Raw genomic sequence first — 27,459 nt, forward strand, 5'->3', positions numbered from 1 at the left:
CTGCCAGAGGGGCGGATTACACCCATCTGTAACATATCCTGGATCTCCCGTTCTATAGCAGTTTTAGCTTGAGGAGACACCCGGTAAGGTTGGACTTTAATTGGGTGAGCATTACCTGCGTCAATGGAGTGGTATTCCTGTTCAGTCAGTCCTGGCGTGGCTGAGAACGTCGGCACATAGCTAGTGCACAGCTCCTGGATCTGCTGTCACTGCATACACCCGAGGGTCATGGAGAGATTCACCTCTTCCACGCCACCAGCACTTTTCCCTTCGTAATAGACACCTTCAGGCCACTCAGCATCATCTCCTCCCTGGGCTATAAACTGACCAACTTTTAATTCTTTGGAATAAAAGGGCTTTAGAGAATTAATATGGTATACCTTAGGCTTTCGGTTGGAGGTGGGGAATGCTAGGAGATAATTAACAGCTCCCAGGCGCTCCTGGACCGTGAATGGCCCTTCCCACGACGCTTCCATTTTATGGGCCTGGAGCGCCTTTAAGACCATGACCTGGTCTCCTACTTTGAAGGAACGCTCTCTGGCATGTTTATCATACCAGGCTTTTTGCTCTTTTTGAGCATCCTGTAAGTTTTCTTTAGCAAGGGCTAGAGACGTTCAGAGGATGTTTTGTAGGTTGGTTACAAAGTCCAGAATGTTAGTTCCTGAAGAAGGTGTAAATCCCTCCCATTGCTGATTCACCAACTGTAATGGCCCCTTAACCTCACAGCCATATACAAGTTCAAATGGTGAAAACCCTAAACTGGGATGTGGTACAGCTGTAGGCAAAGAGCAACTGCTGCAACACTAGGTCCCAATCACTGGAGTGCTCATTTACGAATTTACGTATCATGGCCCCCAAAGTTCCATTAAACTTTTCCACCATGCCATTTGTTTGATGGTGGTAAGGAGTGGCAACCAAGTGATTTGCCCCATGAGCTTCCCAAAGGCTTTCCATAGTTCCTGCCAGGAAATTAGTTCCTGCATCTGTGAGGATGTCAGAGGGCCAACCTACCCTGGCAAAAATGTCTGCTAGTGCCTGGCACACGCTTTTAGCCCTGGTGTTGCTTAGAGCTACTGCTTCCGGCCATCGGGTGGCAAAATCCATGAAAGTCAGTATGTACTGTTTTCCTCTGGGTGTCTTTTTTGGAAAAGGACCCAGAATATCCACAGCTACTTGCTGAAATGGAACTTCAGTGATGGGGAGTGGCTGTAGAGGGGCTTTGACCTGGTCTTGGGGTTTTCCCACTTTTTGGCATACCTCACAAGACCGGACATAGGTAGAAACATCCTTGCCCATTCCCTCCCAGTGGAATGACCTCCCCAACCGGTCTTTGGTCTTGTTCACCCCAGCATGGCCACTAGGATGATCATGGGCTAAGCGCAAGAGCTTGACCCGGTACTTAATTAGAACTACCAACTGTCTGAGGATGCCAGTCTTCCTGGTGTCCACCAGAAAGTTTCTTTGTATAAAAGTCCTCTTTCTACAACAAACCTGGATCGATTAGAAGAGCCGAGAGGTGGTGGGCTGCTCCGTGCCGCCGTCCAAGCTCTCTGGAGGCTTTCATCTACATCCTGTTTGGTCTAGAACTGATCTCTTGATGCTGGAGGCATCAGTTCCTCATTGGATTGTGGACCTATGCTTGGTCCTGGAAGCGATGTAGGGGATGGGGTTGTTTCCATTGACTGAACCGCTCTCCGCTGGTGCACTATGTTGGGGTTCAGGCTCCGGCTGAGCCTCTTGTGTAGGGTTATTGGCTACTGCCGGTTCAGGTTCAGTGGGGCCCTCTGGGGTTGGGGTTGCAAGTACTGGATTTAGTGCTGGCAATGTGTCTGGTGCTGGTTGTTCTGCCAGTTCCGGTTCTGGCTCTCTGGGAGCGGATCCAATACTGTTATTGCAGACATTGGCCTGGTGTCCGGGTCCATCACCTCTGACCGGGTCCTGGTAGAAGTTTCCGGAACAGAGCTGGGCAAGATGGCTTGTTTAGCCTGGCTGCAGGTGACCATTCCCACCCTCTTGGCTTGCTTCACATGATTGGCCAAGTCTTCCCCCAATAGCATGGGGATGGGATAATCAGACTGCAAAAGTCCACGTTCCTGACCAGCCCTTGTACGGGACAGGCAACTTGGCTGTAGGCAAATTGAAAGAGTTGGACTTGCAGGGTTGAATCACTTGGATCTCTGGGTTGATTAAATTGGGGTCCACTAAGGAAGCATGGATAGCTGACTCTTGTGCTCCGGTGTCCCTCCACGTAGTGACCTTCTTCCAGCCCACACTCAGTTTCCCTCCATTACAAGGGTATCTAGGAAGTATCTGGGCCTGAGGACCTCTGGTGTGATTCTGGTGCAATGAACTGTAATCTGTTGGGGTTCTTGGGGCAGTTGGCCTTTGCATGCCCTGTCTTGTTGCATTTAAAACATCGTCCAGCTGACGGGTCACTGGAGCGAGGTGGGTTGCTGGAGAACGGTGTGGCGGGACAATAAGGTGTCTGGAGGGTTCCTTGGGTGGCCCCTGGTAGTAGGGGGTGGTCTGAGGTTGTCCCTTCTGGTATCTGCTCCAACTGCGACCACTTTTTTTTCTTTTCTGCCACCTCTACCCATTTGGCTCCAATCTCCCCTGCCTCGATTACAGTTTTGGGCTTCCCATCTAGGATGTATCTTTCTATTTCCTCAGGAACACCCTCTAAGAACTGTTCCATTTGCATTAGGAAGGACAAATTGAGGGAGATTTAACACTTGCTCCTGATATCCAGGCATCCCAATGTTTCACAGTGTAGTAGGCATGTCTGGTAAATGACACGTCTGGTTTCCACCTTAGGGCTCTGAACCGCCGACGGGAATGCTCGGGGGTTAGCCCCAGTCTGACTCTCACCTTGGATTTAAACAGTTCATACTGGTTCATGTGTTCCTTAGGCATTTCAGCCACCACCTGAGCTAAGGGTCCATTGAGCTGCAGCCTCAGCTCTACCATGTATTGGTTTGTAGAGATGCTGTACCCAAGGCAGGCTCTTTCAAAGTTTTCTAAGAAGGCCTCAGTATCATTGCCTGCCTTGTAGGTGGGAAACTTTCTGAAATGGGAAGTGGTACCTGGAGAAGGATTGCTAGGGTTCATTGGTATATATATTGGTATATATCAAAAAACCCAACAACCCTAACACCTTTGTCTCCAGGCAAAAACCCCCTCTAGTTGCTCTTAGGTAAAAAAAAAAACAAAACAAAAAAAACCCAACCTTCTGTGAAGACTGGTAAATTTCCCTGCAGGAAGTTAACTACCCTGCCTTTAGGTAGAGAAAAGTCCAGCTCACAAAAGACAATTCCCTTTTGTGTCTGCTCTGGCCCCAAAGCAGGAAAAAAAAAAAAAAAAAAAAAAAAAAAAAAAAAAAAAAACACACAACTAGCTGCTTTCAGCCAAAACCTTGTTTTTCAGCAGCCCAAAGGGAAAAAAAAAATTTCCTTTTCAAATCTGTGCTTCTGGTTTTAAAAGAGGAAAAAAATCTCAAATTGATCTCAAAATGATTTCAAGTTAATCCCACCGCTCTGCCACCATGTCAAGGTTCCTTCCCCACTCTGAACTCTAGGGTACAGATGTGGGGACCTGCATGAAAACCCACTAAGCTTACTTTTACTAGCTCAGGTTAAAGCTTCCTCAAGGTACAAACTATTTTACCTTTTGCCCTTGGACTTTATCGCTGCCACCACCAAACATCTAACCGGGTTTTTTTTATTAGGAAAGCCGTTTGGAAACTTCTTTCTCCCCAAAATCCTCACCAAAACTTTGCACCCCCCTTCCTGGGGAAGGTTTGGTAAAAAAACCTCAACAATTTGCATAGGTAACCACAGACCCAAACCCTTGGGTCTTAACAATGAAAAAGCATTCAGTTTCTTAAAAGAAGAATTTTAATAGAAAAGGATCCTCTCTAAAATCAGGATGGTAAACACCTTACAGGGTAATTAGATTCAAAAACTGAATCTCTCTAGGCAAAACCTTAAGTTACAAAAAGACAAAAACAGGAATATCTATTCTATTCAGCACAGCTTATTTTCTCAGCCATTTAAAGAAATCATAATCTAACGCATATTTAGCTAGATTACTTACTAAGTTTAAGACTCCATTCTGTGTCCAGCAAAAGCATCACCAGACCCAGACCCTTTGTTTCTCCCTCCCCCCAGCTTTTGAAAGAATCTTGTCTCCTCATTGGTCATTGTGGTCAGGTGCCAGCGAGGTTATCCTAGCTTCTTAACCCTTTACAGGTGAAAGGGTTTTTCACTCTGGCCAGGAGGGATTTTAAAGGCATTTACCCTTCCCCTTTATATTTATGACAGCATGATACTTCTGAAATACCTGAGAGACAAGGGGCAGGGTGAAATAGGGGCATATGCAATTGTCTCTTCATGGTCTGACCCCCAAATCAGGCCTTGTTCCAACTCAAATAAGCTTAGGCAACTTATTTCTCATCTCTGTGCCTGTTTCCCCATTTGTAAAATACAGAATTCATGTCACCACCATAGCTGGAGATTCAATAATGTTTGCAGAACCCCGAGACGCTCATAAGGCAGCATAGAAGTTCTAACTATGAAGCTGACCTAAAGATCAACCCCCCCAGTACAATCCAGGTTATTTTAGGTACTGATCAAACGTCCTACATCTGACGAAAGCGCAGCCATTTTTCCCCATAATCCCACAACAAGGCCAGCATGGGTGCGCAACTGCCTTTTGGGACACCTGTCAGCTCAGTTCCCCAAACCACCACTGGCCTCTGCTAGGGAGCTGCTCCTAAGTCTCCATTAGGCAAGTAGTAGGAAAGAAAGTGCACAACAGTCCAGCCAACAACTACGTCTCCTCCAAGATTACACCTGTCACTTCTCTGGGAAAAATTTGCAGGGCACAAATTGGGCTCCTCAGCCACTTAAAAACCCACCAAATGAACCCCCTTGGCAGGCATTATCCTCGCATCGGGGGATAGCCGAAGTCTAGCCAGCTCATTGTGAAGAGTCTGACTAAGATAATGGCCCATCAAGGAAGACAACAGGCCATGGGAGATGCTTATCCACAACTGATGATCTTTCCTGTGGACGCTTCAGTCAGGGTATGTGTAATGACTACTAGGATTCAAAGCATGCAGGACATGTGACTAGATCACGTGATACTGAACTCCATCTTGTTGCTTTTTCCATAAACTGTGCTGGGGGCTTGGCTTGAAACAAAAGTTCCCTCCACATGGAAGAAACTATAAAAGGGGGAAGTGACATCATAACTGGACCTCACTCCCCTTACAACTTAACACCTGGAAACACCTTAGGAACAAAGACTGAATGGGGAAGAGGGGAACAAGTACTTGTGGCACCTTAGAGACTAACAAATTTATTTGAGCATAAGCTTTCGTGAGCTACAGCTCACTTCATCGGATGCATTTGTTGTATTTTCCACCAAATGCATCCGATGAAGTGAGCTGTAGCTCACGGAAGCTTATGCTCAAATAAATTTGTTAATCTAAGGTGCCACAAGTACTCCTCTTTTTGCGAATACAGACTAACACGGCTGCTACTCTGAAACCTGAATGGGGAAGAGGGGCTCAGTTAGGAAAGAAGAAAGGTTGCCTGTCTATGGAAGCTCGGTGGACTATTTGTACTATGTAACAGGGTGAAATACTGCTTGATTCAAATCCTATCCAGTTTAGAGAACATCGGTGTGTTTGAGCTGTATGCTATTACTTATAATCACTTAAAAAAACCCAACCTTTCTGTAGTTAAATCTCTATTTTTACCTAATACAGTGTAGTTTGAAGTGTGGGGGGAATCTGCTCAGGAACAGGGGCTGGTGCATTGTCCTCTCCACATCGAGAGGGGCAGACTGGGAAATAAACTTACCCTGGTCAAAAGCCTGACCCGTGTAAGATGGTATAGCTCTGGAGTCCTAGACTGTGGAGCAGCCTTCATGTCACTGCAACTAGGTGTGTCCCTGCCTGTGTAAAGGTTTGAGAGAGTGCAGGACCAGGAGCACTCTGCAGTCTGTCACATCAACACAACGTGAGAGGAAGCCCAGGCTGGTGAGACAGGGCTCACTGGTATCCCAGTTCCAGGTTGCAGCCTGGGGGTAGGGGGCGCATCACAACCGTATACCCAAACTTGTAACAGACTCCTCCACAGTCACGGGAGAAGGGTATATCCAGTTGGCTGGCACAACAAATTCTGAAAGACACTAACAAGAACTGCCAACCATGCTGAATCCAAGCTGGGAGTGCTCCCCACCATGCTCAAACCACTACATTTTGCCCAATTTTTTTTTTTTTTTTGCTTGATTCAACCTGTTGTGCAGAAGCCTTTGGAGACATGAATAACTTGCAGTTGCATGAGTGAAACTCTGTTTCAGCCTGACACACTGTGCCAATTTGGAAACCCATGACCAGGCTTTTAAAAGGTCAACCTCATTTCAGCTGTAATTTAAGCCATGAGTAGAGACTAGTGGAATAGAAGGGTGAAAATAATTTCTTGATCAAGCTTTTTCTAAACACATTTATAAAAACTTAGGCTGAATAAATGGTACTAGTAACAAAGGGCCACAACCAGATGCAAGTGCATAACATACATTTTAGTACAAAAACGTGGCCTGTCCCTGGTAGTCAGGTACTACTAGAAAAAGAAAGAGAAGGTAGGTGTTCACAAAGATACGCATACACTGAACAGCACAAAAAAAGACATTATGCCACTTCTGCACTTCTCTATTTGAGATATGAAAAATTAAGACTTGTAGTGACTATAAGTGGAAAACATTTATAAGCAGTTTAACATCAGTTATCACATTGTGCAGGAACAGATAAGCAACTACTTTCACAGGTATTCCACAAGCAGTCTGGATGGTTTCAAAAATTGATACAGTACTTGCTTATTACTCGTTCCAATCAGTATAGAGCACAACAACTCAATGACAAGTCAATATGAAGAATTCCAAAAGTCGTATTACAGTCACATTAGAAATTTTCCGAGACTATTGCTCAAGAGAGATTGACTGTTTTCAATTACTCTATCTGTGGCTTTTTTGCAGGCTGGAAGTTCTGGAACAGTAAAGTAAAAGTTGGGCTCTGTAATAGCTTTGTGTACCCAGTAACATTTTCAACCTACAGGTCAGCTGCAGGGGAGATAGATAGTGCTTGTATCTGTAAAACTATTTGCAAACATTACAAAAAACTCAATGCGTTTTTCATCATGGAAGCAGTAAGTGATCGCTTCACATTGCGTCAACTTCAGTTGTGTTTAACAGTTTCTGTATTCAGTTCTCTGTGAGTGTGGTACAAAAGGTGGTTCCTTGTATTTTGGTACTTCTCCAATGATAAAGGTAGTGGGGAAGTCAGAGATAACAGTACAACCAAGCTAGATTTCCTTCATCTAATGATCTGATATTTCCATCTCCCCACACACAGAATGAAGATATGAGAGGAGGACCTATCAGCAGGTATATATTTGACTTCCCCCAGGAGGCTAACTTCCTAAGAACTCTAAAGGCATTTGCCAGCCTCTGGATGGAATTCAGACTTCAGCAGTTGAAATAAGAAAGCTGCAGGACTGGGGATTGAACACTGCTTTATTCTGCCACATTGAAGGTTGAGCTGTGATGACCCAAAACACTCATCTTTTTTTCTTGCAGATGAGATTCCTGGGGAAGTAGCAAGTAGATCTCTGAACAGCAGAAGAGAATTGAGAGCAGTGTGACACAGGACTGTTTGAGGTCTTCCCAATCTTTCTCACTTACTGGGCTTCAGGTTGACCCATCATTCTAGCCACAGTGCTCCTGGACTAGCAGGATCATTTGAAGGAGAATACCACTTCTAATTCCTATGGCTGATCATCAAAGGCTTGATAGAAGTGCGATGATTCGTTCAATAGGCCATTTCAGAGCATTCTAATCCTGCTGCAGCAGGGCTTCAGTTTAAATTCTTCATATCTTTTGATCTCTGCATATCCAATAGATTGAGACATTAACACTTATCTTTACTAACCAAAAATACTCTGCATTTAAAGTATCTGAACTGCTCCATTTTGTGCAGGAAAACATCAAGTCTAGTTTTCATGAAAGGATGATCGCATACAGAGCAAACCTTCATACAGTCAAGACAACACAGCTTGTTTGAACTTAGTGCCTTTGCTGGGGAATGACAACTTTTTAACCAATGAAAATAAAGGGAGACCAACCAAAATATTACCTCTAAATTCCTCACATCATGCAACCTAATATCTTGCTCTAAGTTCAGAAGGTAGCAAGTGCAAATTTTACTTAAGTTGTACTTTAAGATTCTTATTCATTTTGTTTCCACAACAAACAATGTAGATTTAGTCTCATTGCTTTGCTAAAGCAATAAAGATATCCAATCCAATTAAGGCTGTCAAGCAATTAAAAAGATTAAAATTAATCTCACTGTTAAATAATTGAATACCATTTATTTAAATATTTCTGGATGTTTTCTACATTCATATATATTGATTTCAATTACAACACAGAATACCAAGTGTACTGTGCTCACTTTATATTTTTTTTATTAAAAATATTTGCATGCTAAAAAACAAAATATTTTCAATTCACCTAATACAGCTACTATAGTGTAATCTCTATCATGAAAGTTGAACTTGCAAATGTAGAATTATGTACAAAAAACTGCATTCAAAAATAAAATAAAATTTTAGAGCTTGCAAATCCACTCAGTCCTACTTCTTGTTCACCCAATCACAAAGACAAACAAGTTTGTTTACATTTGCAGGAGATAATGCTGCCCGCTTCTTGTTCACATCACCTGAAAGCGAGAACAGGCGTTCGTGTGGCACTGTTATAGCCAGCGTCACAAGATATTTACATGCCACATGCGCTGAAGATTCAGGTGTCCCTTCATGCTTCAACCACCACTCAGGGGACATGCATTCATGCTAATGACTGGTTCTGCTCAATAACAGTCCAAAACAGTATGGACCAATGCATGTTCATTTTTAATATCTGAGTCAGATTCAGTCTTCTGCTGGTTGCTTTTCTTTTTTGGTGGTGGTTTGGGTTCTATAGTTTCCATGTCGGTGTGTTGCTCTTTTAAAGACTTCTGAAAGCATGTTCCACACCTCGTCCCTCTCAGACTGTGGAAGGCACTTCAGATTCTTAAACCTTGGGTCGAACACTGTTGCGTTCTTTAGAAATCTCACATTGGTACCTTCTTTGCATTCTGTGAAATCTGCAGTGAAAGTGTTCTTAAAATGAACAACACGTGCTGGAACATCATCTGAGACTGCTATAACACGAAATATATGGCAGAATGCAGGTAAAACACAGAGCAGGAAACATACAATTCTCCCCCAAGGAGTTTAGTCACAAATTTAACGCTTTTTTTTTTTTTTAAACGAGCATCATCAGCATGGAAGTATGTCCTCTGGAATGGTGACCGAAGCATGAAGGGGCATATGAACGTTTAGCATACCTGGCACTGAAATATCTTGCCATGCCAGCTACAGAAGTGCCAGGCAAATGCCTGTTCTCACTTTCTGGCGACAAATAAGAAGAGGGCATTATCTCCTGTAAAGGTAAACAAACTTGTTTGTCTTTGCAATTGGATGAACAAGTAGGACTCAGAGGATTTGCAGGCTCTGAAGTTTTACATTGTTTTGTTTTTGAGTACAGTTATGTAACAAAAAAATATACATTTGTAAGTTGCACTTTCATGACAAAGGTTGCACTACAGTACTTGTATGAGGGGAACTGAAAAATACTATTTCTTTTATCATTTTTACAGTGCAAATTTGTAAAAAAAAATATACATTTGATTTCACTAACACCACCAAATATATATGAACATGTAGAAAAAATCCAAAATATTTCAATTGGTATTCTATTGTTTAGCAGTGAAATTAAAACAATTTTTTAATCACAATTATTTTGAGTTAATTGCATGAGTTAATGGAGATCAACCAACAACCCTAAATCCAATACATGTCATGTCTCCTTTAGGATATATACTAAGAGCACTAATGTTTCTCCTCATTGGTCATCCCCTTCAGTTCTTTAAACAAGGTTGGAAGAATGAATTACCAACTCTCTGGTGCTACACATTAACTCATGTGCATCACATATGCTGTATGGTATTCAGTTTTTGGGAATAGCACCAGAGTTCAAGGAAATGTCTAATCCAGTGGTGGGCCACAAGTGGCCCATTAGGGTAATCCACTGGAGGGCCACCAGACCATTTGTTTACATTTGCACAGCCACCCACAGCTCACAGGGCCACCATTCACTGTTCCCAGCCAACACTCAATTCATGATCAACTGTTGCTTCTACACACTGTTGTACCTGCCACATTCCCAATTATTTGTCAGTTAGCTATTGCCAAATCCAAAGATGCTTCATACAGAGTTCTATTAGGAGGGTAAAGACCCCTTAAATACAAATCAAGAACTTGTACTGTCTCCCAATAATAATCTGGGAATTAAAGAATTTTACAGTAGCTAGATCCTGGCATAGTCATCTTCCACATCCATTTAAGAAAGCATTCTTCGACTTCTTCACAATGATCCAGGGCCTATAAAGGATTCCTGTTGTGCATTCTACTTTGTTGCTTATCTCATCTAACCCACAATAAATCACTATGAAAATAGCCTTCATTATCTGTGTTACTGCATGTATAAGTATTTCTGATGTATAGTCTAGTGCAACCCCTCACCACACACCCCCCCCCCATGTCCCTTTTTCCTCTTGGAAATTTGTCTCCATCAGTACTAACATACCAGTTAGCTATATTTATCCCACCATGTTTCCATATTATCAGCTAAGCCATTTTTTCCCCCCTGTAATGCCATCTCATCTCCAGCTCTTCCTATTTCCCATATTTGTATATGGGCACTTAGAGATTTATTGCTCATTTCCTTCCTTTTGCGTTTCTGTTCTTAATTTGCCCTTTACCATTGTTTGTATAGTCCCCCTTTGGTCATCTGTACCTTTCCATTCCCTATATAAAACCCTCCCAAGAGCTCCGTTAGAAGGACCAGAAGTGTACAACCCCAAAGCAGGCATGTCATTCATTCAACTAAATGAACCACCATCCCAGGGATATACTCCAAGAGGTCATAGGATTTGATCCATCTTTAGTAAGATTAAAAACCAACATCACAATATTGGACCAAGGTTCAATGCTCTGTCTCATAAAAAGACACCATTTGCACCAATTCCTTTAAAATCAAGTTACCTAAGAGTATACAATTTTAAATTGACTATTGCCAATGGCTTCCATGCAGTGGATATGGCCCACTGCACTAAAGCCATGGTTTAGAAGAGCCAACTGCAACAAGAGAATTTAGAGGGTTTTTTTTTTTTTAAACATTTCATACAGTCTAGAACAGGGGTCAGCAACCTTTCAGAAGTGGTGTGCCAAGTCTTTATTTATTCACTTTAATTTAAGGTTTTGCATGCCAGTAATGCATTTTAACATTTTTTAGAAGGTCTCTCTCTACAAGTCTATATATTATATAACTAAACTATTGTCATATGTAAAGTAAACAAGGTTTTCAAAAAGTTTAAGAAGCTTCATTTAAAATTAAAATGCTGATTATGCCACCAGCCCTCTCAGCCTGGGGTTCTGTTCACATAGGCTGGTAGCGGGCTGAGCGGGGCCAACGGCTGGGACCCCAGACCGGCAGTGGGCTGAGCAGCTCAGCCCGCTGCCAGCCCTGCCCATGATCCCGGCCCTGCCCACACAGAGTGGGTACCTACCTTCTCCCTGGTTCTAGCCCATTCTCTTCCTCTCTCTCTCTGCACCGAGCTGAGGGTGGGAGTGCACTGAGCACAGGGCTGGAGGTGAAGGAGCAGGCTGGGGGGTTAGGGTATAGGGTCTGGCCAGGAGCAAGAATGAGGGAGGGGGCTCAGGGTTGGGGCAGGAGGTTTGGGTGTGGAGCGCTTACCTGGGCAGCTCCCATTTGGTGTAAGGAGTGCAGGTGGAAATGTAGGGGTGTGTGTGTGTTCAGGAGCTCCTGTTTGGTGCTCAGGGTGGGGGTGGGAGTGTGGGGGGTGCAAGAGTCAGGGCTTGGGGTGTGCAGGGGTCAGGGCAGGGGGCTGGATATGTGGGCCAGGGTTGTAGGGGTGCTCCCAGCCCCCTGCCCAGAGCAGCTCACGGTAGGGAGCTGGAGGGGATATGCCCCGATTCCACCCCCTTCCCCAAGGCCCCGTCCCCACCTCTTCTCCGCCTCTCCCCTGGAGCAGCAAGTGCGCTGCGACTTGACTTCTCCCCGTCCCTCACAAGGGTCATCACCTGATCTGCAGCCTGGAGGGAGAAGAGGAGGGGCATGAACCCAGCATGCTGGAGGAAGAGGTGGGAAGCTTGCCTGCCCCGCAACAGCAGCCAGCAGGACCAAGCTTCTTCACCCTGCCCCCCCTGGGGTGGAGGGAGAGAAGAGCAGGCCGGGGCAGGCAGGAGTTTTAATGACGCACTGCTGCCTACTGGGGTCCCAGCCTGGGTTTGGCAGCTGGCTGAGCTGAGCCAGCAGCTGGGACCCGGCAGGCAGCAGCATGCCATTAAAAACTGGCTTGCGTGCCGTTTTTGGAACGCATGGCATAAGTTGCCGACCCCTGGTCTAGAAGATTGACATGAAAGTAATTTACTTCTCAACCATAGCAGTCTAAGGGCCAAGGACTCTCCCCTTAAGTAATTTTTTCCCCTTTCCCAATTTGCTTTGGAAAACAAGCCACCACCGCCTGGTAGGAAATGAGATCTATGAATTTAAAAAAAAAAAAAAAAAACAAAACACACCACAATCAAGATCTTGAACTATAAATGGTAGAAGTATGCACAAACTAGGCTTTCCAGGAATTGCTAGGACAGAGAAATTCTAGATACAGTAAAAGTATATGAACTTAAGTTTTACTAAACTTTATTCCTATGAATGAGGAATTCTTACCCTCTTTGCCTACCAGAGTCCAATCTTACAGCCTTTGACTCCTAACTCTGCATTTAGACAACTGGATCTTCCATCCTTAGTTATTCAGCCCTTAAACAATGAGCCAGGCAACCCGCTCTCTACCCAAAGTGGATCAAAACCCTAGAAAGATTGTATTAGTTCAAACAACAAGGAGTCCTTGTGGCACCTTAGAGACTAACAAATGTATCTGGGCATAAGCTTTCGTGGGATATAACCCACTTCTTCAGATGTGTGGAGTGGAAAATACAGTATGCAGGTATAAATATACAGCACATGAAAAGATGAGTTGCCTTACCAAGTGGGGGTCAGTGCTAACAAGGTCAATTCAATCAAAGTGGATGTGGCCTATTCCCAGCTGTTGACAAAAAGGGGTGAGTATCAGAGGGAAAGTTATTTTTTTTAGTCACCCAGCCACTCCCAATTCATGCCTTCCAGTGGCCAAAGTATGTGCTCCCTCCTCCCAGCACAGGGTCAGGGCCAAGGCACTTAACAGTATCTTGAGTACCCATGAGAATTCAAGAACTTGTCTACATTTAGGGTTTTAGCCAATGGCATAGCTGCCCCAGTGCACATCCACAGTGTAGACATGCTGCATTTGCGTAAACCATGACAAGCTACACCGGGTGCAAGCTGCAGTTTACACCAATGCACTAAGTCCATTTTGGGACAGCTGCATTAGTGTTGCTAGATCTCTAGTATACACAAGGCTCTTTCATTCAAATAATTTAACTTACCATTAATATTCTTCCTTTGATAATTTCATTTACCAAATTACCAGTCCAATATTTAGCCTATTAGATTTTTTTTTTTGGTACGCACATAGTTAGGATGTGTCTAAATCAAATAAGACTTAAAGCAACTCTTGTTCTCATGTGCTGACCTAGTTAAGCCTATACACAGTCAAGTTTAGCAAAAATATGTCCCAGACATTAATAAATTTAGGGCCAAATTCTTCAGTGGGATGTATGCACAGGGGCTCCCCCAATTAATTCAATGGGAACCCTGCACATGTATTCAGGACTGGCATTAAGACCCTTAATTAGGATTTTGAGTTCCTTGACTTTTCAGTACATTGGCAGATATGTCACAGCACAGACTGATTTTTAACAAGATGCTTTCTGCCTGCTGAGAGAGCCCGGTTGCCATCTAGGACTACTGTAGCTGAATGTAGACAAAATTAAAGTAGGTACCTGTGACAGCTCGCACACAGCAACATATGATATGGCTAACTCTGCCCTGGGGATGAGAGCTGAACAACCTGAGGTTTAAACAGCTTCTACCAAACTAGATCAAAGACTCAAATGCATCAGGAGATACTGAAAGGGGGAAATAAGTATTAGTGACACTTATGTCAAGGCTTGGAAATATTAGATTTTTATTGCTAAATGTTGATGAACATGGATTTTAATCACATATGCACAAACAGATGAAAAATATTTCCAATGATAATCAAAATTTACAGATAGGCAACATAAGAAAAATACAGATTGAGAATTTAACAGTTTGATTTAAGGATATTTACTTTGTATATTTTGACATGTGATGTTGACAATTTGTATCAGTTATAAAGCTTTATCTTTTTTAATCTGAACTACTGATATTAAATAATTGTCAGACCTCCCACTATTGCCTGATCCTCCATAATTTCCCACAACTGAAAATTTAAAATCAATAAAATAAAAAATGCTAAAATATCAATAGTATCCATCAAAATTATAAAAACTAAAACAAGTTCTGCCAAGCCTGCTTAAGTGGGACAGATGGGAATAACTAATTAATTAAAAATGTAATGTCTCATCTAGATAAGATTTGCCCATTTGGTTGCAGCCCTCTCCCCATGCCCTACAGATGTCATCTGCCTTAGTTAGCAAGCTCTTTAGGGCAAGCACCATGTCTTCATGTGTCTTTGTACAGTTCCAAGCACAACAGGGTTCTGATCCTGACTGGGGCCACCAGGTACTAATGTAATGTAAACAATGCATCTATATCATCTTAGTTCTTCCCATTTACTAAGGCTCTTTCAGATGCTTTTTCTCATTTGGATGATTCAACTTTTAATTTTGTTAAATTATCAAGGTTGCCAAACTAAAATCCTAACAGTTGGATCTGGAAGAGAGGGAATTTTAAGGGATAAATAGCACTGGCTTAAAATAAACTAACTTGTAGCATCTTCCCCAGGGTACCAAAATGAAAGATTTATGTTCAAGCTTTTGGTTGTAGAGACAGCTCTGCAGGTGTTTGCAATGTACTGTACTAATACAAAATAGGTTAGCTTTCATTGTGACATTCTGCTGTAGTTTTCCCTCATTATAAACACTAATAAGTAATAACGGATGACAAAGCATGCAGTTATACCGTAGGAGGTACAAGGCTTAAAAACCAATTATTTTCAGCCACTGAAGAAATGTAGGTATTTCCGTATAATCTCACTTCTTTAAGTGCTACTCTTTATTAAAATACCTAGGTAGAAAGCTATATTCAGAGCCTTCAGAGGCAAATCTATGTACCACCATCTGTAAGTATCTCTAAGTCATATCACTGCTATATTCCTAATACAGATAAAAAAACATTCCAAAGTATATCTTCCATATTTACCTAGGTTGTTATACTTCACCCATTATTGTGGTTTATGGGCACTTCTGGTTTGATCCAGAGGCCATGGAAATCCAAAAATTTTTTAATTTCAGAGGGCTGTTGATCATGTCCTTATACTTTATGGTAAGTTTTGCGAGCATGAGTTATTTATTACCAAGTACCAACAATACCCTCAGTGCTATACGAACCAACATGAAAGCAGCTCATCCCTTAGTTCTTGCTAACACACCTGCTGACCACCCATGAACAACAGAATTTGAGTTTACCAGCGCACAGTGCTGCAACTGGCCAATCAGCAACAGCAACCTGCTGCTCCAATCCACCCCTTCATTTACATTGAGAGCCTACTCCCTTAGCCATTTTGATTCATTCAGAGAAATGAAAATTTGAATGACCTGACCCAACAAAATACAAAAGTTACTCCACTTTCACAACTTCAAGAACAGAAAACCCCCTTGATTTATCAGGATCAGCTGCATGAAAAATGGCGCCCAGAGCTAGGAACTCCGAGTCCCATGACAGAAATGACTCAGATTTTTCACAGGTTAGATGGGGATAAAAAAAGAGGGGGGGAGAAGGGGGAAGAGACAGCATCTCATACTAAGCAGCTAGGCTGCCTACCCTGGTCTTCATAAAGCAGACAGAGTTACCGCCCAAATACAGCGCCTTACAAGAGTTTTCATTAAAGGCACTGAATATTATTTATTGAAGTAGTAGAGCCCAGAGGCAGAACTGTACTTACAAACTTCTCTCTGCTTCCCCCATACCATCACCAACATTCCCTCTTGAGCTTGCTGCTTGCTCCAGGCAGGATCTCCCATCCCTCCTCTAGACTCAACTATGTTTTTAAATGAAGCCTGTCAGACCCTTGCTCCCAGGTCTGGCTCTATACTGCGTCCTAAACCTTCACATCAACACAGTAAGACTTTCCCTGCTAGGGCTCCCTACCTGCTGCTGTGAGGTTTCAAACTGAGGAGGAACATTAGGGCAAATATAATTCAACTGCAGACCACAGCACCATGGATCACCACAGGGACTTACAACTCAACTCCATGCTGGTGAGGTATTTGTAAAGTTACTGCTTGTTCTGAAAAATGATGGTGACCTGGAGGTTCATAAACTGTCACAGGGATGGTGGGCCAAGGTAAATCCAACCAGACTCTCTCAGTTTCAGGGTCACTGCACCTGTATTCCCTGTCCTCGGACCAAGCTTATCAGAGAGGCCCCATAAGACTCATGGGTGACAACTATGTCAAGATTTTACAACCCTTCTGCAAGGATTAGACCCTACTGAGCAGAAGGTCATGTCTATTTGCTGTATTAGAAAGAAAGCCTGAATTTTAAACAGACTCAGTGCTATTTATGCCAAAAGTCCTTTCTTTGTCTGTTGGTCTCTGGATAATGTAGTTTGAACTAGTATATGCGAGTCTCCCCGGGGGGGGGGGGGGGTCCTCTCTCTGACAGGGGTTACAACCTGGCTGATTTGTCTTAATTGCCACTCACTATTTTTAGTTCCAATGGACCCCAATTATACAGCATAGGGTTGCAATATTAGTCACATTTCTCCACCCCACTTTGCCAGAGAGGTTACATACAATACCAACACACCATAATACAAACATTATATTAAGTCTTTCAAGGATATTGCACAAAAGTGCCATCTGTCGCGTGGACTATTGCTTACTTGCTTTAAAAAAAAAAAAAATCTCCATTTGACCCGTCAAAAGCAATTCTGCTCTTTTCTTCTTAGAGCCTTTCTACTCCAGCCCTATTTCACTTTGAATCACTCCCAGCAAAGAAGGGAAAAGCAGATCTGTCAGTTTTCTAAACAAAGTTTCCTTGGGAAAAAAAATAGTTGCTCCAGGCATTACTGCTTAGTGTCTTAGCCACTTCTGTTTCCTTCAAGACAGTAAATAAACCTTGATATTTAGATTTTTAATTGGAAATTTTATAAAACCAGAACATATGCTAAATTGTTTCCTGGAGCAATTATTTTTTTTAATTTATAGGCCACACCCTACTCTCAAACAGATTTGAATGAAGTGGTTGACACAAACCTTGCTCTAGCACTGAGTACCTGAACTATGATCCAGATTACTCAGTGACATTAAGGAGATATTAGATATGCAAAACTAAAAAGGCTTCTAAATGAATGCAAGCTTGACGTATTCATTTTCAATTTTTCCTTACAACCTTGAAAGTGATAGTATTGGGAGCTATGACAGATTCAACAGCATCACTTCAAAGGGTGCATGGGGAAATTGATCTAAAAGCTCCCAGCAGTCCTTAACCCACAAATTCTATCTGAAGGGGAAAATCTCATGGACACTCTGTCCCCCATCCCACCCTGTTGTTTTATAACAATCACTCTTAATTAACACAGCTATGTGTCATGAAATTAGTTCTTCCATCCTCATTTCAGCCTCCCTTCTCCTGACCAATTCTGATACACACCTGGAGAGGTGGGTTGGATAGGATATGCCACTAAAGCCAACTGGGCAAATGACTTTTAGAAGGGAGTAGGGATCCTACTACAGCTGAGAGTATAAGAAATTATCTTCAAACCGATTCAGGCAGAGAAGTCTAACTAGGCTTACACACCAAGTCTATTAGTACCAGTATTTATTTCACTCATCATCATGTAGAATGGGGAGGGTTGGCACTTACTTCAGAGACACCCAAAGGTGGATTTTAGTTTGATCTCAAGGAGGAATAAAGGAAAGGATTTCTAGAAGCTTGAAGATGAGAAAAAGCTGTCAACTCCTCTCCCCACAATGCTGCCTTTCAGAATGGCTATCAAGATTCATGACTATAAAGGACAGGGATGAGAAACACTGCTACCCTGGAGATGGCTGCATTTTACTAGGTAAAGAACTTCACATGCTACCTGCCTACAGCATATGAAGTGCTTTCAAGCTTGAAAGAGGTACTATAGAAATCAATAAAATAATAATGTACCTTCAACTCACAGGGTTAATAACATTTCTAGATGGTAAAGAGGTTGGATTTCCAAACATGTTGCCTGTGCAAGTCATTTACATTTGAGCAGAGCACAGAGCAAATAGATCGATAAAAATGCAATGAGGCAAACAGAGAAATGTCATCACCTCGAAAAAGGCAGACCAGAGACCACGTGCATCTGACAGCAACAGAAATGGACACAGACTCGCGTTTGTTTTCTATAAATGCTACACTGCAATGTTTCACTTTAACTTAAATGCAAAAGATTCCTCAATGTTTAACAGTAGAGGTAAGGAAACGTGATCTCATGGTCAAGGCCCAGAACAGTCTGAAGACTTGGATTCTTCTATTTCTGGCCCGGTCATGTAATTCTTGTGTGACTTTGGACAGGGTCATCCTCACTGTGTCTATTTTCCCATTTATAAAATGGGAATAATAGTGACAGGAATGTTGTGAGTCTAAATGAACATTTGTAAAATGCATCGAGAGCCTCAGAAGAAAGGTGCTACAGAAGCACAAAGTATCAATAATTACAAGAATTTACTGTTGGATAGAGATTTTTCTGAAATATCATATCCCTTTTTCTCCTACTGATAGGATGCGAATTCTATGTGTTGTGCCCTCAGAAGAAATAGGAGGGCAGCTTGTGGGCACTGCACCGTTCTGAACGCAGCAGGTTAGCCACCCTTACACCAATCAGTTCAGACTCAACTGTACACAATAACCAATAATGGGGGGGTGGGGGGGGTGAAGATCTCCTCTCTATGGAGCATTAAAATCCAGATATTTTGCTGTCTTTTCACTTAATCCCCATGTCCTCAATAAGTTCTCTCTCTCTATTGCCAAACATATTTGGAAATCTGCAATGATGAGTTAATGATTCAGAAGTCAAGAAATAGTTCTGCTCTATACCAGAAATAACTACCAATCAGTGTTCAATTCAAGAACAAAATTCTGGATCACACTATCTGTAAAATACAATAAGCAAAGGCTTCTCATTCTGACAGTCTATTTCAGGCTTCATTTGCCAGAAGTTTTATGAGATGTTAAACAGTCAAAATTGCACATTTCTCATTTTAAAAGAAGTAATTTTGCTTTTCTTTAAAAAAAAAAAAAAAGATGTGCCACTGGCTTACTACACCTTATATTTAATAAGCCCACATTGCTTGCTTGCTTCTATTGATTTTTTTAAAGCTAGATATTAACAAAATTTCCATATAGAGTGTATAGACAGGAGATCCAGTCCCCTATTGCATGGCTGAGAGTGTACTGTAATGCAGGAGGCATTTAGGTCCTTAAAGAACTGGAGCACCTGCTGGGACAGAAGCCTGCCTGCTCAGGATAACATCCTCTTGAGTAAGGGAGGCTCTTTGGGAGGGCTAGGAAAAGGCTTGAAAATAGGAGACCCAGGACCACCTGGTTAGGTATCAGGGGGCGCGGGGGGACTTACTATCCACTAGGCCAGCTAGCAGCTGCTATCCAAGGGCATAGCCACCAACTGCGCTACATCAATAGAATACAAGGGTGTATAGCATTGCACACACAGAATACATTCATCATTTGCAACAGTGAGGTTAGAAAAGCAAGTCAGATTTAGTTGGCTGAAGCTAGAGTCTGCAAATGTGTTACAAGCCCACAGCGATAGGTGGCCTTGGAGTTAGCCATCAAAGGAAGGGAACTGTCCTGAGACTCAGGCTATGTTTACACTGCGCACCTTATAGCGGCACAGCTGTACCATATGCTGTGTAGCCACTCTGTCTGCAGGAGAGGGCTCTCCTGCTGACAAAATAAAACCACCCCCAAAGAGGGGCAGTAGCACTCTCCACACCAGCAGTTTTCAATCAGTAAAACTTGTCTGTCAGGGGGTGTTTTTTTTCACACCGCCAATCAATAAATTTTACTGAAGGAAGTGCAGTGTAGACAGCCTAACTTTTTGGAAAATCCCATCCAGCGGGGAAAGCTGATAACTCTGAAAGCAGGGACAGTGTTGAATTATTAGGCAAGAGCATTCTCTGAAGGGGCAGCCAAAGTGCCAGCAAGGGGGAAGTGCTAACAGAGATAGCAGTTACTAACTCCATGAGAAACACATGGTAGCAGCAATACAGTGCTGCAGTTTTTTCATTGATAGACTGAAGCAGACAGGAGGGAAAGGCAGAACTTTGAGAAAGCAAGTGTTAGAAGTTGTACAAGTGCACTCAAAAAGGAACCACCAAGTTAAAGGGCAGGGTGTATATGCTGCCTAGAAAATACTCAAGTGGTTCCACTTAGCACCTAGAGTAGATTTATCCCAGTTGCCAAGAAAGCAAGTAGGGGATTAAAAATAGCCATCCTGGATTAGCAACAAAATGAAAAGAGTATTACAGCAGAAATCTTTTGAGAAGAGATGGAAGAGGAAAAGGAGAAGTCAAAGTTCAATGAGTTATCTAGAGCATGTAAGGTAATAATCACTGAAGCAAAAAATGCAAGAAGGAGAGCATGGTTGCTGAAGAGAGGAACAAATTACTTTTTAAACATGCTAAAGGGAAGAGGTTACTGTAGGATCATTACAGAACTTAATCAGAGAAAAACCTCATCAAGGGACATGGATCAGGGGGTAAGAATGAAGTTTTCTATAATAGTTTCCTTTGGGGGCCATGAACATGATCAAATAAATATGTTATAACCACTATCATTGTACAGAGATTGCAAGCATAAAATTTTACACCCCAATTAATATCTTTGTGCCCCTATGATTCATAACCCGTGCCCAGAATATCAGTGGAATGGCATGTGAACTGGCAATCCCACTAACATGCATTTGTTTTACACCCGGGATCAGCACGGACACCTCAAAATTTTATGTTCTATTAGTTTTGTTGTTCTTAAAATACCATACATCACCATGTTATACAATCACTTTAGAATTTGAGGGGTACCCTCCCTTGGAGAAAGGAGTGGGTGCAATCCAACAAGTGTGCAGTCTTACAGTTGGTAAAAAATCATGGAGACTATCATAAATAGACTGACAGAATGGGTTATCAAAACCTGCATGATCTTACATAAAATAAATCCTAAACCAAGCTACTTGCTGATGAAGACATCACATGTATTCCAGCTACACTATCATTTAAACTTGTGACAAAATCCCCACATAGAGGCCAAAGCTTCTGAACAAGGACACCAAAAAGTAAAGCACTTAATCAGGATTGAAGTATTTCTTAGGCATGCTAGTATGGAAATTTCTAGCATGGATTCTTAGGCTGACTAGCCTGAACATGGATATACAAACTGGACAGATGATCATAAGCACAGATCATTATAAATATTAACAGCTCTGAATGGAGAGAATTCACCAGTATCTGGAGTTGCAGATGCTGCTCTTCATTTGGTCAACTGTCTAAAGTAGGAATGTGCCTGTGGAAAGGGTACACTAACACTTTGCGTTATTCTAGCACCAAGGATTTCATCCGATGAAGTGAGCTGTAGCTCACGAAAGCTTATGCTCTAATAAATTTGTTAGTCTCTAAGGTGCCACAAGTACTCCTTTTCTTTTTAAGGATTTCAAAGAGTCAAATATTAATTCTCCACACCCCGGTAAGGTGGGCAGGGCTCATTATAGCCATTTTACAGCGAGAAACTGGTAGCACAGAGTTTAAATGATTTGTTCAAGGTCAGAGTAAGTCTGTGACAAAAGGACAGAACCTAGGAATCCCAGTCTCAGTCCTCTGATTGAGCTGCTCCCAAATTTGTTGATAGACAAGAAGTTGGAAACAACACTGATACCTTCAAAAAGATTTAAACATATCAGAATCATACAAGTTAGAGATGGAAGAGAATATCAGTAATAGGTCATGGTAGCCCATCTCCCTAAGGAAGGGCAGGATTGTTCCATATTGCACATTTTCTAGTCTAAACATGAATGTTCCAGTGGGCGGGGCTTCCACCATTTCTCTAGAGGGAGAGTTTCACAGCCAAATAGTTCTCATCATCAAGATATTCCTTCCTGACAGGTAGCCTAGATTTCCCTTTTCTTATTACGGGTCCCAAAAGTACCAAGGGAATGGGTGTGACAACCTATCAAATGGCTGATGGATTCTAGCAGGAGCAAACATACATGGATATACTGTGGAACTAAGTCAGAAGGCAAACTCTGCATCAGAGAGGCTCTATAAAAAGGGAAGTAGTACACCACCCCTGGGAGCCAATCTTACCTTGCTATGTATGGAGAGGGAACAAGTTATGAAAGATCCTTGGCTTTAATGATACAAAGAATATCTTAGGTTTGTAGAACTGGGAGAAAGACTCTGAAAGATCCTAATTATGGGAGTCCACCAACGTATGGAAGGCTCTATTCAAGTTAAGATGCAAAAGGACGCAAGGGCTACACTCCACAGTATGCTGATACTCAGCTCAAAGTCTTATCAGACCCAAACATCCTTCACCAACCTCTTGGTGTCTGGGAGAGTTCAGACTTAAATGTAAGCAAGCTGGTTGAAGTTGAGTGGCAAGGAAAGACAATTAAGACTATAATTACCCAATAAAATAAGGTAATCAGCTTCACCATTATCAACATGCCCCATAATGTTGGGGTCTTAGATGCCTCACTGCTTCTATATTGCCAGCTTTATCTGTGGACAGATACACATCATCCACACCCATGAAACCTCCTAAGGCTGGCCAAGATTATACTCTTTTGCCTTCTTTACTTCTAGATTTAACCACTGTAACAGGATCAATCTAGGACTAACCATGAAAGCCACCTGGAGGTCACAGCTACAGCAGGGAGCAGCTGCCCTCCTGAATGGAACAAGAGGAAAAAAAATGTATACACACACACACACACCCACCCACCATATCCATGCTTGGCAACCTGCACTGACTGATTAGTGACCAACACCTTGAATTTCACCTGTCACAAATCCTTTAATGGCCTAGGGCCCCATTTACTTTAAAGACCAGCCTCTCCATCTCTGACCCAACCCTGTACAGATCACTCAAACTCATCGTCCCAATAGTAAGGTTGATAGTAACCAGAAGCAGGCTGTTCTCAAAGCACTTGCACCCAATAGAAATACATTTAGCCATATCCTGCTGCATCTCTTCACCCAAATTTTCTCTGCTTACAAGCTATGAAATCCTGGGCTCTTAGCCAACTGGCCTCATCTCCTTCAAAGCTGCAAGTAACACAAGACTGGCATTTTTGCTTCTTTTATTTACAATTGTTTATTACCATATTTAAGCCATGTAGAGTACACCCAGAGACCACAGGCACCCTATAAATACATGTAAATAATGTGACTACCACCAAAAGCGCACCTCTACATAAGCAACATCAGTTCTATCAAAAGGACCACAACTCTGCTCCCCACCCTCTTTAAGACACTCCCCAAACCAGGTCAACCTCACTAGTGACCTTTTGCTCTTAGGGTTGCTCTCTTCACACAGGTCTTCCACTAATATGAGAAGAAATAAGGCTTGCAGGGAGGCTAGACCTAGGTCCATCTGATCTCCAGTGGCAGTAAATTCCATAGGCAAGGGCTTTTAATAGGAAATGCTGCTCACAACCTCCTAGGTACTGAAAAAAAGCTAGAAATCAGAGGACCTTTCTCTGCCAGCTTTCCTCTCCCAAATGATACATATTTAGGATTTTCTGCCCCAGGAGGTGCTGGCAGAATCTACTTCACTGGGTTCTAAGAGAAAAAAAAAAAAATCAAACAGTTCCATCCCAGTGTAGAAATGGGATTAGCTGCAAGAGCCACAGTGAATGACATTCACTGGCACTGGGTTTAAACTAAATGAAGGAATTTCCCTTCAGCACGTATAGGCTGAGAACTCCAGGGAGGAGTCTGCTCTCCTCCAGGGCACAGTACAAGTGAGAATCTATTAAGTTCACATGGCCATATCCCACACAATTGCTTCACTGTGATTGAAGGGGGGTAATCAACACTGGGGACCTTGATCCCCGTCTCCTGCATCCATTCTTTATGGCTCACTTAGAGCATAATTAATAGTGCAGAAGAAATAAGCAATTTCATCAATTAAAATCAGTGATGTAACAAAACCTTAACATTCCAGCAGCAGCACTACAAAAAGGCATCCAGTATAGGAACAGATCTAATTTAACCTGCCTGCACAGCACAGTCTTACAGATAGCAGGTCACACCCATGAACGCTATACTGCAAGAAACTGTTAGTCTCTCTCCATATCAAAAAACAGCTGGACATTTCTAAAATTAAGCCAAATTATTCAAGTGTAAGGGTGTTGATTTCCCCCTCACATCAAAGAAATTACCATTCATAGCAACAGTGCAAATGAAGGCTGCAGATTTTCAGTGAAGTGCAATCACACTGTTTTTAATGAATGTGCAGCTATATTAGCATTCAGTGCAACTACTATCTGTGCACATGCTACCATGGCAAGGCACAGTCAGTGGTGCACAAAAAACTGCAGAGACAGCACCACACCTGGTGAGCTGATGGCACTGATGCACTGAATCACAGTACCACACCTTGTTTACTACTGGGCCAGATGTAAACATAGTGACAGGCACAGCCTCATTCAAGCCACCTGCTGCTTTCATGCACCTAGGACCTCATATTCCCTTTATTCAAATTCCCTTTAATGGCTTTTCTAAAAGCCACTCAACTCTGTTCACCAGGTGAAGTGTAGGAGCATGACAGCTGTGGGTTTTTCTGCAGAGGTCACCTGAGGGTTGATTAAACTGGTATCACACAGGGAAAAAAAATCCTGCAGTTTTTGCAGCTCAAGAACGCAGGGCTCAGAAAGCAGCAGGAGAAGTAGCAGTAACAACACAGCTGCTGAGCAGCATACAGTACAGAGAAAGACAGAGTATTGCAAGTGCTGCACATGTAAAATAAATAAAACCCATTCCAGCACAAACACAAACTCATCCCCCTTATGCACACACCCTACCCCATACCAATACACACCCCCAGCACATCCCACTGCAGCCCTATAATCCACACACCCTTTACCATTGAACAGATCCTATGATGTGAAGAGTCTGAACCATACACTCCCCTTTTCCCTATATCCACACACACCCCACCTCACCACCCCATAATGAGCACCTCATGGACATCCCTACCCCCACTCCCACAAGCCTATACTCACTATACTCTGCACACACCCATATGCATCCCTACCCCATATCAGTGTGCACCCTGCAACAACCACCCCTTACCCCCCCTCACTTGCTACATATACATACCCCACAACCCCAGCCCACCCTCTTTTGCACTTGCCCCTTCACCCCGGTCCTAATCTCTCATACTACCCTACATCCTCATAAACCCCTGTTCAGATACCCCCAGCAATCCTCCCCCACGGCATGTCAGACAGCAACACCCCACAGCGGGGGGCATTAAAACCCAACACCACTAGCACAGACCCCCCCCCAAAGAACCCCAACCCAGCAGGGGGAGTGGGATGCAGTGGAGCTGTAAGGAAGGGTCTCAGTTTGGGGGGGGGGGTTAGTGCTATAAGGTGGGTTTCAGGGGGAAGGGGACATGGTAGGGGTGGAGCTATGAAGGGAAGGACACAGACCCCCCCCCCGCTAGGGAACATAGTGAGGGTGGGGCTGTGACAGGGGGTCTCAGAGGAGAAGGGGACGTTGGGGGCAGGGCTATGAGGGGGCACACGGACCTCAGCCCAGCGGGGGGAGGACGCCGGGGGAGGGGGCTGCGAGGGGGGTCTCAGAGGAGAAGGGGACGCCGGGGGTGGGGCTGCCGGGGGGGAGGGTCTCAGGAGGAGAAGGGGACGCCGGGGGAGGGGCTGCGAGGGGGGGGTCTCAGAGGAGAAGGGGCTGCGGGGGGAGGGGGCTGCAGGGGGGTCTCAGAGGAGAAGGGGACGCCAGGGGAGGGGCTGCGGGGGGAGGGTCTCAGGAGGAGAAGGGGACGCCGGGGGAGGGGCTGCGGGGGGGAGGGTCTCAGAGGAGAAGGGGGCTGCGGGGGGGAGGGTCTCAGAGGAGAAGGGGACGCCGGGGGAGGGGCTGCGGGGGGGGGGTCTCAGAGGAGAAGGGGACGCCGGGGGAGGGGCTGCGGGGGGGAGGGTCTCAGAGGAGAAGGGGACGCCGGGGGAGGGGCTGCGAGGGGGGGTCTCAGAGGAGAAGGGGCTGCGGGGGGAGGGGGCTGCGGGAGGGTCTCAGAGGAGAAGGGGCTGCGGGGGGGTCTCAGAGGAGAAGGGGACGCCGGGGGGTGGGGCTGCGGGGGGGAGGGTCTCAGAGGAGAAGGGGACGCCGGGGAGAGGGGGCTGCGGGGGGGGGTCTCAGAGGAGAAGGGGACGCCGGGAGAGGGGGCTGCGGGGGGGAGGGTCTCAGAGGAGAAGGGGACGCCGGGGGGTGGGGCTGCGAGGGGGGGGCACCCGGACCCCAGCCCAGCGGGAGGCGCTGGCTGAGGGGGCGGGGGGAGAAAACAGGTGCCGTGGGGAGGGAGGGGGGGGTCCCCGCACCTACCTCTCCGCCATCTTCCCCGGCGGCTCGCTAGCGCGCGGCAGGCTGGGTGCGCAGAGCGGCGGCCCCCGCCCGCCAGCCCATGGCCCCAGCGGCTCCGGCTCCCGACACCGACTGAGGCTCCGGCTCCGGCTGCAGCCCCGCCGCGTCCCCCCGTCACCATCGACAACCTGACCTCACCCGGCCGCAGCCAACCCGGCGCCGCGGGGGGCGGGGCCTGCGGCCCAAGCCCCGCCTCCCGCCCCGGTGCTCATGGGAGGTGTAGTTCCTGGCCGGGGAGGCAGGGGCTGCGGCTGCTACAGCCCATCTGTGGGCAACAGCTGGGCCCAATCCATAGCACTCACCTGTAATCGCCTGTTGCTCCCCTAACTCCGCCTGTTCCAATCTATTTCTGTCCTACAATTTCCTAGGATCTGCCCATTTCTGCCCTCTGCCAGCCCCCCTACCAATGGTGCTGGAACAATGTGTACAGTCGGGGTGCTGAGAGCCATTCAACCAACCCGTAACCCCAGGATATGACGGA

General features: G+C 44.3%; 1 protein-coding gene across 3 annotated transcripts in view; it reads right to left on the reverse strand.

Moving 5' to 3' along the window:
* The window catches only part of ARHGAP39 (Rho GTPase activating protein 39), a 430,201-nt gene extending 403,115 nt beyond the window's left edge, over positions 1-27,086 (reverse strand). For all 3 annotated transcript variants that reach the window (XM_038392930.2, XM_038392931.2, XM_038392929.2), the window contains exon 1: positions 26,940-27,086. In XM_038392930.2, the coding sequence (XP_038248858.1) occupies positions 26,940-26,950 (11 nt within the window). In that variant the 5' untranslated portion in view covers positions 26,951-27,086. The remainder of the gene's footprint in view (positions 1-26,939) is intronic.
* Between the last annotated feature and the right edge of the window lie 373 nt (positions 27,087-27,459).

The sequence above is a fragment of the Dermochelys coriacea genome, chromosome 2, assembly GCF_009764565.3.
Source record: "Dermochelys coriacea isolate rDerCor1 chromosome 2, rDerCor1.pri.v4, whole genome shotgun sequence".
Taxonomy (NCBI): Eukaryota; Metazoa; Chordata; order Testudines; family Dermochelyidae; genus Dermochelys; species Dermochelys coriacea.